General features: G+C 39.0%; 1 protein-coding gene across 2 annotated transcripts; it reads left to right on the plus strand.

Moving 5' to 3' along the window:
* Window positions 1-49: 49 nt before the first annotated feature.
* Window positions 50-9,816, plus strand: LOC117405393 (interferon alpha/beta receptor 1a-like). 2 transcript variants are annotated; one of them, XM_059029937.1, is made up of 7 exons: window positions 50-244; window positions 5,603-5,735; window positions 6,053-6,234; window positions 6,349-6,506; window positions 7,655-7,805; window positions 8,464-8,621; window positions 8,998-9,816. In XM_059029937.1, exons 1-7 carry the CDS (start codon window positions 181-183, stop codon window positions 9,256-9,258), a joined length of 1,107 nt encoding a protein of 368 aa, XP_058885920.1. In that variant the 5' UTR covers window positions 50-180; the 3' UTR covers window positions 9,259-9,816. The 2 variants fall into 2 exon arrangements, with proteins under 2 accessions (XP_058885920.1, XP_033864308.2); XM_034008417.3 differs by having other exon boundaries at window positions 51-244; window positions 6,050-6,234.
* Window positions 9,817-10,644: the final 828 nt, after the last annotated feature.

A 10,644-nucleotide genomic window follows, 5' to 3' on the forward strand; every position in this document is an offset into this window, starting at 1 on the left:
ACAGTCCAAAATCAGTCCGATATATATATAATTCGTGTTACGGTTTACTTGTGCGTTTGTAGACGATCCCTGAATTGTGTCTCGGCCTGTTTCCTGATGTGTATTTCCTGCGTACTCTGACTTGAAGCTTTGCTCTGTTGCTGGATAAATACTTTGAAATGATCTTCTAAAGCAGGGATTATGATGTCTGTTATTCGGACGTCTGCTTCTTTATTGGTGGTTATATTGATACATATATACACAGGTAAGATCAAATAATTGTGTTCTGTATTGCTGGTTTATTGCCGTGAGTTTCCTGGATTTACAATTTTGTTTTGTGAGTATGCCATGGAATTAGACACCGCTTCACAATATGGCTTACATTAAAAAACGATATGTCAACTACGGTAAAGGGAACAACAAAAACCATTTACCAAGATACATATTATTTGAACATACCAGTACAATATAATTGGTACTTTGTAGGCCTATACCTTGTTTGCATTAGTTGGGGTGTGACGCTGTACAGAACTAACTGGATTGATACAATAATGTGCTCCCCTTACTCTACCAATCATAAAGTAAGCATTTTTTTTTTGCTGTTTGACAGTTGTTTTGTTCTTATCCATAGTTCTTTATGTTAATACACATTTTTCTTATCGTTGGAGTTGGTTTACTCCCATGCAATGTAATTATTAGCAACATGTTACATACTGTATGGAAAAACTATTGTGTTACTCGCAAAGTATGCGGCATAGAAATGACAGTACAGAACGCATGGATAGGTGATGTGGTTTGTGGAATGTATATGACTATACCTGACCTACAGACTGTATTTAATGTAATATACACTAAGTCTGGTCTGTACACTGTCAGTCATATTCATAAACATGTCTGCCACGCCAAATTCGCACATTTGTTTGTAAAATGGAGAACAAAAAAAAATCTGCACATCTTACAGATCTATCAAGAAACAGTGACACGCAACACTGTTTTTTGTTAGCTTTCTATTTTAGTGAAGTAATGATCTTTAGGGCAGGTAGTACTCTAGACAACCGAGGCACCTGCTCCATTGAATTGTAATGAGCATTCACCTGTAAGAAACTATTTACAACAACAAGGTCCATAATCAGATTAATGTTACTGTAAATTTAAGGATAGGTCTTACTGAGAAAAATACTATAGTTAGATATCAGTATGTTATTTTATTTAGGTTTTTGGAATTTTTTTTATTATTATTACTAAGTAATATATAATATGATGTGTTATTATTTTGTAACCAGGAAATCCTGTTTTAGAAAAAAGCACACTGTGGTCATGGCATGTAATACAAAACCACAATAAAATTTACATCACATTTGCAAAACTAGTAACTAGCATCTGGATAGCAGTTCTATTTGGAATTGTAAAATCAGGCTATTGTTTTGTTAGTGTCGGCCAAATCTTGTTAGCTCCAAAGAGCTGACAACACTGGTTTGAAAATTCCTCAATATAAAAGCTCCATCGCTATCTAGATTGTGTGTATAATGACAATTGAACTGTGCTGTGGCATATATATATATATATATATATATATATATGCCACAGCATATATATATATATAGGGCAGCAGTGGAGTAGTGGTTAGGGCTCTGGACTCTTGACCGGAGGGTCGTGGGTTCAATCCCCAGTGGGGGACACTGCTGTTGTACCCTTGAGCAAGGTACTTTACCTAGATTGCTCCAGTAAAAACCCAACTGTATAAATGGGTAATTGTATGTAAAATAATGTGATATCTGTATAATATGTATAATGTGATATCTTGTAACAATTGTAAGTCGCCCTGGATAAGGGCGTCTGCTAAGAAATAAATAATAATAATAATAATATATATATATATATATAATATAAGTTGAAGCGCTTGGCTTCTGGAATGCGACTACCACCAATTCGAGCATACATGGATGACATGACAACCATGACTACAACAGTAGCCTGCACTAATCGGTTATTGGGCAAATTAACCAATAACATTGAATGGGCACGAATGCAATTCAAGCCCACTAAATCAAGGAGCATCTCTATAATTAAAGGCAAAGTAGTAGATAAAACATTCTTCATTAATGGTGAGGCAATACCAACAGTGTCTGAGAAGCCAGTGAAGAGTCTTGGGAGATGGTACGATGGGGATCTAAAGGACACAGTTCGTGTGGGAGAAGTTAGACAACAAGCAGTGGAAGGGTTGAAGAGCATAGACAGCTGCGCTCTACCAGGCAAACTAAAACTCTGGTGCTTTCAGTTTTGTCTACTGCCGAGGTTGCTGTGGCCACTGACTGTGTACGAGGTTTCTTTGACAACAGTAGAGAAGCTGGAAGCTTTAATCAGTTCATACATCAGGAAATGGTTGGGAGTTCCACGCTGCCTCAGCAGAGTGGGACTTTATGGTAAAGGAATACTGCAGCTACCAGTCTCCGCTCTAACCGAGGAGTTTAAGTGTGCCAAGGTCAGACTGGAAATGACATTAGTAGAGTCACGCGACAAATGCGTAAGGGAGGCAGCACCTGTGTTGAAAACTGGAAGAAAGTGGGCGGCAAAGAAAACTGTGGAAGATGCAAAGGCTGCCCTTCGAATTGGTGATATCATGGGGCAAGTTCAGCATGGAAGAGGGGGTCTTGGTCTCAGTTCAGCTCCTCCTACATGGCACAAGGTAGCCCCAGCTCAAAGGAGGAAGCTGGTAGTCAACGAGGTGCAAAAGCAGTAGGAGAGGATGAGGTGTATAAAGGCCATTTCCCAGGCCAAGCAGGGAGAATGGATGAGATGGGAGAGTGTGGAACAACGCAAGATTGGCTGGCAAGACCTATGGTCAATGGAACAGAGCAGGATCAGTTTCCTCATCAGGTCAACATATGATGTTCTCCCATCACCACAGAACCTAAACCTCGGGGTAGGAGAGGATCCCTCATGCCCTTTGTGTTCATCACCTGCAACATTAAGGCACATTTTGACAGGATGTAAGGTGGCTCTTAGCCAAGGACGGTTTACTTGGCGCCATGACCAAGATTCTGCGATGTTTGGCCTTAGCATTGGAAGACAAGCGTAACAGGACAACTGGAAGCTGCTAGAGACTGGAAAATGCTGGCAGATGTTGGTCAACGGCTTATTTTTCCACCTGAGATTGCCACCACTAACCTTCGACCAGATATTGTCTTGTGGTCTGGATCAGCACGCCTTGTTCACCTAGTAGAGTTAACAGTGCCATGGGAGGATGCTGTAGATGAGGCGTATGAGAGGAAGAAACTGCGGTATGCTCAACTAGCCACTGAAGCGGAACAGCGAGGATGGAGAGTCAAGGTTTACCCAGTGGAGGTGGGTGGTCGAGGATTTGTGGCACACGTCGGATTAAGTGGCCAATAGTTGCGTCACACAGTGAAGAACTTATCTGAAGCAGCAGAGAGGAGCAGCAACTGGCTGTGGTTGAGACGGAAAGATTCTGGCTGGGGATCTCAAGCACAATAGAAAGAAAGAAACGCTGATGTACAGGTAAGTAAGCTGGGCTGAGTTGAGTGGGGGACGGAGGGGGGTGATGCTGGGATGCCAGAATCACCGTCGAGCCCTTTTGAGGTGTCGTGGGCTAGTCGACGAAACACAGAGGATGGAAGGTGCCCACTTGAAGACCCCAGAGATGTACCCTACTTAGCTTAATCCAGACGGTTGTCATCCTGATGCGCTGGGGAGGCCGCACTGTGGTTGATCCACGGAGCCAGCATCGCAGCCGTTGTGTGTGCTGATGCGCCAGGGAGGCAAAATAAGCTGATCCCTGGAGCCAGCATTACACTTCAGCCATTAACACCAGACAGAAGGATATCTACATCATCATATGGAAGGAAACGTAAATAGATGGAGACACATATGGATCACATTAGTTTACTGTAAAGCTACGTCTTAGTTGGTGCTTATCTTGGCGAGAGCCGAGTTCAAATCAGCATGAAGTTTTAACATCTACTCTCGTGTAATGGAATTTTTTTTATATAAGTTGAATACAGTAGCAAAACCATGACGATTTGTTTCCGACAGCTGCATTTACACTACAAAAAAAAAACAAACCTTGTTTTAGATGGTCAATCTGCGTTTACATGAGCATAAGATTTCTGATATTTTTCAGAAAACTAAGTTTTCGGAAAACTAATTCCAATATCAAAAGTCATGTAAACACAGTTTTCGGAAAATGTATTGGAATATGTATTGGAATGTCAGTTTTCGGAAAACAGCACCTAAAAATTTCCGAGTAAATTCCGAAAAGCTAAGAAAATGTATATCATGTAAACACACTTTTCGGAAAACTTATTCCAGTAACGTACTGCACGTTTGCAAGCTTTGACCTTCATTCCTTTACGTGGTTTTAGAAAACAGAAAATAATAATAATCTGTAGTCAGTCTGCATGCATCCATTTGTCTAGTTAGGGATAAAGTAATACATTTGTTAAAGTCTGTATGTATTTGTTAATAGCAGCAGATGTTTTCCAGCTTTAAAATTACGTAGTAATTTAAAATAATGTCTGCAAAAGAAACTGGTAATATAGAACAGGATGAGCTGTTGGAAAGGCTGATTGCACATTGTGGGGAATCTGAATAGACGTATAGGATAGTAATCTTTGAATTTAAGACCTGACTCTTCGTTAAAGCACTATATTGGATTGGGCTCCGTTCTATCGCAGAAATGTCCAGTCTTCAAATCGTACTTGGGCTACTACATTACTTTGCATGTGAAAATATCCTGCTTTTTCTGAAAACTTCAATCCATGTATACAGTTGAATTCTAATTAGATTTTCTATCGTTAATCATGTAAACACAGAAAAGTGATTCAGTTTTCCAAAAACATTTATTTTCGGAAAACGCTTTGTCATGTAAACATACTGATTGTCTCCTGCTATCTTTCTGCTTATGTTTGGTGGGGCAATTCCTTTTACAATTGCTGTACTGTTAATATTCAAAGTGGGACTGCTATGAAAGAGAGCATGAACACCTGTCTGACTTTAATGCTGAAAATCACTACTGCTAATATCTCATAAACCATTTAAGCTGGCAACTTCAAAATTCCAGAATTGTGGAAACTCTTCACATTTGACCCGTGATCTAAGTCATATTAGGGTCATGTAACTTTTAGGTTTCTGGATAATAGATATTGTCTTCATACTATATACCCAGGAGTATTCTGTGATGCTCTAGGCCAAGTTTGATTGTGGGTGTAATTTTTTTTTTTTTTAATATAGGGCTAATCTGATTGTTTCCCCTATTTATTGTTGTTTTGATTGCTACTTCAAAGTGACTTGCAAGGAGTGCCATTTGCTTAACTGTTTTTCATTTTGATTTCCACATCTGTTTATTTAGGCTACTTGCCCAAACCAGTTCAGGGAACTGAAATTAACTGCTGTAGAAGAGAAGAAAATCTACAGTGCGTGTAAATTTAGTAGAATGTAACTGCATACATTAAAATAATATAACATCATATATGTACTGTTTATTTCTATCAGGGTTTAGATATGTATACCATGGAATGGTAAACATATACAAAATAATGATCATGCAAATTGAGGGTTTACAGTATTGCTTTAATATGAACAATGTGTCTTTTTCTATATGTAGTTACAGCAAAGCTGCCAGAACCTCAAAATGTGAAAGTCCAAGGTGTGAACACTCGGTACATCTTGAAATGGGATTGGGAGTGGGACCAACAGCAGGCTAACAAGAGCGTCAGATTCACTGTTGAATACATACCGTAAGAGTTCTTGTTTATTTGAAATTAAGGTTTTTATATTGTACCTAGAAGCTGTAACTCCACACAGCAGGGAATTTTTAGTAGAGTTTTTGTCTCCCATATTGCCATATGTGTGAAAGGATTTTACTTTACATGTTACCTGCTGTATCCAGCAAGGCGTACATTCATAGGATTGATGCATTTACTTGTACATGATTTTAATACAGTAGATCACTTGTTCAGGTTGATGTAGGGGATGTGCATCTTAATTTTCTGGTTTCAGGGAATGTTTCATTGTACTTTCTTTAATAACATAATTCCCCTCTGTTTTACAGTAGTTATAAATATGAAATGAAAGGTAAAAAGGAATGGCGAATGGTATGTGAAAAAATCCCAGGAACACAGTGTGACTTTTCAGAGAAGGTGAACTATTTTGGAATGTTCCATCTGCGCCTAAGAGCGAAAAGTGGACGGGAAACATCCCCCTGGGTCATCATAGAGTTCTGTGCAGAGAAAGATGGTGAGACATGCTTTTAACCAAGTCGGGGAACGTTCTTGCTAGTTTTTCAAAATGACATGTCTTACTATTAGCTACAATCTAGTACCTTTTTTTAAGTCTTGTTATTTGTTACAGCTGACCTGGGTCCCCCATCCAAAGTCAATGTCATATCCAAAAAAGGAATGCTGGAAGTTATTATAGCCGATCCAATGACCTCTGAAAACAAGTCGATGCGCGAACTCCAGAAAATTTACTTTATGGTAGTTTATTGGAAAAATACATCTGGTGCAAAGGTATGTTCTGTAAGCTGCTGCTTTGCCTTCACCTTTAACCACTTTCTGTGTTCCACTGGGTTGCATATCCCTGTCGATATATATTGTATGTGTATGTACTGTACATGTATCACAATTAAGAGTTTTATGTCTAAATCTGTAGAGCACTGCTAATCCAATTGTTTGGCACAATTTACTGAGATGAACTGGTATATATGGAGGTGCCTGTCTGTATCTTTATACACATGAGCATGTTACCCTGTAACAGGCGTGCTGTGTGAATGCGTGCATTCGCTGCTGAGTGACAGGCAGGAGCTAGAGATGGAGGTTGGAGCTTGGTATGCCCCCGCAGGAGCACCAGTTTTATTTACATAGACACGCTGGAACAGCTCACATGACATTACCAACAATGGTAGCGCCCTAATTCACTCATTCTTATTAGTACATGAATAAACAAACACTGGCCTGCCTACACGTGCGGCCGTCAGCGGTTTGAGCCTCTTCTGGAGGCTTCGATCCCGGTTTGCCCTCACGGCAGTCGGAGGATTTCAGTAATATGTTTTGGTAGTGTGGAACGGTCCTAATCTTGAGGGGACCTTTTTATACCTCACGCCCCGCTGGGACACACACAGGCAGGCTCTCCCAGGAGCATCGGGTACTTCATTAATGATTAACAGTAATTACACACTATTTCTAACACATTTATGCACTCTTGCCCTGCCACACACCCATTTGTACATTGATCTTCAGGATCACTAATCCAATTGTGATGAAACTTGGTTACAAACATTACTAATACTCTCAGACTCTGGGAGTGTGTGTAGCTTTTTTTATGTGAGCTGAGTAAGGCTACTTTTCATATTAGAAACAAGGTGTAAGTCTTCAAGAGATGTCATTTATGAACAAAAAACTAAAACAAGCTGTACTGTATCCATAACTTAAACATCAGTTAAAACTAAATACGAAATGAATTCAAGTCTACAAAGATTTTGCATTAGTGTTGTGAGCTAAAGATCTATTTGGAAGGGTTAGTCCCTCCCAATGATAATTTGTTTTTTGAGACAGTATTCTGCAGACACACAAGTCAACTTTGAAAGAAAAAAGGGATACAAATTATTTCAAAATATGTTTTAAAAAAAAAAAATTGAAATGTTTTTCTTTTTTTGCAGAATGTAAGCCTTATTGAAGAAAAAAATGTGGCTATACTTATGGGTCTTGAACCCTGGACGGTGTACTGTGTGCAGGTTCAGTCCCTTAGTGATTATTATGAAAAGAAAAGCCTTTTCAGCCCTATGGTATGCACCCAAACAACAGATGATGGTAAGATCTGCAAGACATTGTGCAACAGATGCATAGCCTCATTGCAGCTAGACTAGAAAACTGTACTAAAGCATGCAAAGTGATTTTTCTAATAAAAGCAAAGACTAAAAGATCTTTGGCAGTGGGAAAAGGGAACATTTGATTATTTATTAGTCATTTAGTAGATGCTTTTATCCAAAGCAACATACAGAGACTAGAGTTGAACTATGCATCAATAACTTGCTGTAGAGTCACTTACAATAGGACCTTGGTTTTACATCTCGTCCGAAGGACAGAGCACAAGGAGGTTACGTGACTTGCTCAGGGTCAACCACAATGAGTCAGTGGCTGAGCCGAAATTTGAACCGCGACCCACCTGGTATCAAGCCCTATTTATTAATTTTTTTAACCACTGGACCACCAAGATAAGATGATCAATTAACTTTAGCAGCATTGAGTACTTATAAAGTCTTCCTCTTCCTTGAGTCTTAAAGTCTCCTCCCTCCAGTAAAATAAAGTTCTGTTTTCCAATGACAATGCCCAGATCAGTGTTTAATGAAAACCCTTTTCCAACAGTTGTCATAAAGCAGTGCGACACTGAGTAGTGGAAGCATACTGTTGCTTTGCAGTCAAGAGTCCCTTACTGTGTACTGACTCTTTGTGTATTTTCTCTTTACAGGCCACACTCCATTGGGGTTGATCATCTTAATCTTCTTTTTCACACTGGCTCTGAGCTTTGGAGGTACTCTGCTCTGCTCCTTCATTGTGTTCCAGACCTACAGAGTTATCAAATATACGTTCTTCCCTTTCTACCAGCTTCCTGACAATATACAAGAGGTAACTGGTCACATCATGCAGCTAAAATAATAATTGTGAACTACTGGCAGAAAGTTTGCTAATTTGATATTATAGAGTATTAGGTTATAGACTCATTCTCAAACAATGATAAAATAAAGGGAAGAACTAATTCTCTTGTGTTGTAAATACAGATACTGGATTATACATTTCATACAGAAAACAAAAACAAACACATTTCATCTCCTGTCTTTTACTATCTTTGTTCTGAATGTGACTTCACTTTGACAGTATTTCTGGTTTACTGTAGAATGGTGCAAATCACATCTCACATGTGAAAGAGAACAATGAGCAACTCTCAGTACGGCTGGACGTAACTAATTGGGTGCCACTAAAGCTGTCTTCTCTCATCCCTCAGTGTCTGAACGAGTTCACCCCGATGGCCCAGTACTCTGTGCTGCTCTCAAAAGACAAAGAGATTGAGCTTTGCTGTGAGAAGGTGGACATTGTTTCCGAAGTGACCCATGAACACTCTCCCATTAGTGAGACGGCTTTGGAGACGGACCCTGTCAATCATTGCCGGCAAAATAGTGGAGACTCAGGAGTTTATTCCAGTGAGGACGGCTCTGGGGGAGTTGACGGTACAGGAGCACCACCAGAGACTGCTGGAGAGGAATGAGGTCTTTGTGGACTGGTTTCTAAAAATAGACAAGGAAGGGATACCCCAGGAATAATAGCACAGATAAAGATAGTGGCCAAAAATGATTGCATAATTTATTTTATTTGTAATTTTTTTTTTAATAAACAGAAAGCAGATGCTGGCTTACTCTGCTGTTGAAGAACACCCAGGCAAATTCACACTTATTCAACCCTGCAGTACTTGTAAAGTGGACTGAGAAATTCAGATTCCTTTTAATAAATGTCAGTTTACTAACCCCCCCCCCCCCCCCGTACTTTTTTACAATGTGAAGTTTCTATGTATGTAAAATGTATATATCATGTAAATACTGTATATAAAAATGTACAGAGGTACCCAATTACAGAATTGTATATGCATTTTGTATGTGACAAATTTTTGATGTGCAATTGTATTGTAATATTTGTGTGTGCTATATAGAGTATGATTGTTTAATTTAGCAGGTGCTTCAAAGATTAAGACCGATTGGAAGCCTCAGGCATAAAGTTAAGCACTGTGACTGTACAATACATAGCAGTAATAAACATTACATAGATTCAATATTACCAGCTGTTATGTAATAAATGTGTGTGTGTGTGTGTGTGTGTGTATATATATATGTCTCCTAATGACAGATATTTACACAGACTTATGAAAGGTACTTGTATGAGTTTGCAAACCCGTCAGCACTGCAATTGCTAATATCTTCTAAACCATTTCAGCTTACAAATTTGTATTTTCAGTGTTTAGGAAACTCCTCAGGCAAAATCTATTGGCATCCTTCACTTTGACCTGTGACCTAAGTTTGCTTCTGTGGCAGAATAGCACTGTGGCCCCAGATGTTATTGGCAGGAAAGGAGACAGAGACAGGGAAGCAGCAGTTTTAGTGCTGTCGCACACATTTATTGACAAAAATAAAGCAAAACAGGAACAAAACAAACAACGTGAAGGCCAAAATAAAAGGTTAAACTAAACACAATTAACTTTTGCTTCACTCTTTCCCCAAACAAAGGATTTTGCTTCCTTTATATACATGTGGCCATTCCCCAATTAGCACTCAATTATCTAATTAGGGAATGGGCACATTACACCAATGGGTCTTGGCAGGGATGGAATTAACCCTGCCAAACTTACATTCAAAATATAGGCCTACCCATTTACACCGCTCTGCTACAGCTGATGTTAAAGACAGAACGCTTAAAAATACAGCTATGACCTAAAACTATATGATCATAATTTTAGATATTTGTTTAATCAAAGATACTACAAAATGATTTAGCAAAAGTCTACCGAAAGCCATAATAGTAGTACAGTATTTCATGTTAAATTTTGAAATCTCACATTTTTTTGTTAAGTATATGGAAAACTACAAAGCGGTATGTATTTCAA

The sequence above is a fragment of the Acipenser ruthenus genome, chromosome 9 (genome assembly GCF_902713425.1).
Source record: "Acipenser ruthenus chromosome 9, fAciRut3.2 maternal haplotype, whole genome shotgun sequence".
In the NCBI taxonomy this organism is placed as follows: Eukaryota; Metazoa; Chordata; class Actinopteri; order Acipenseriformes; family Acipenseridae; genus Acipenser; species Acipenser ruthenus.

Coding starts and splice junctions, on each gene's coding strand:
- LOC117405393 (XM_034008417.3), top strand. CDS start 181: ATGATGTCTGTTATTCGGACGTCTGCTTCTTTATTGGTGGTTATATTG. Junction 6,235..6,348: donor GTTCTGTGCAGAGAAAGATG/GTGAGACATGCT, acceptor TATTTGTTACAG/CTGACCTGGGTCCCCCATCC. Junction 8,622..8,997: donor TTCCTGACAATATACAAGAG/GTAACTGGTCAC, acceptor CTCATCCCTCAG/TGTCTGAACGAGTTCACCCC.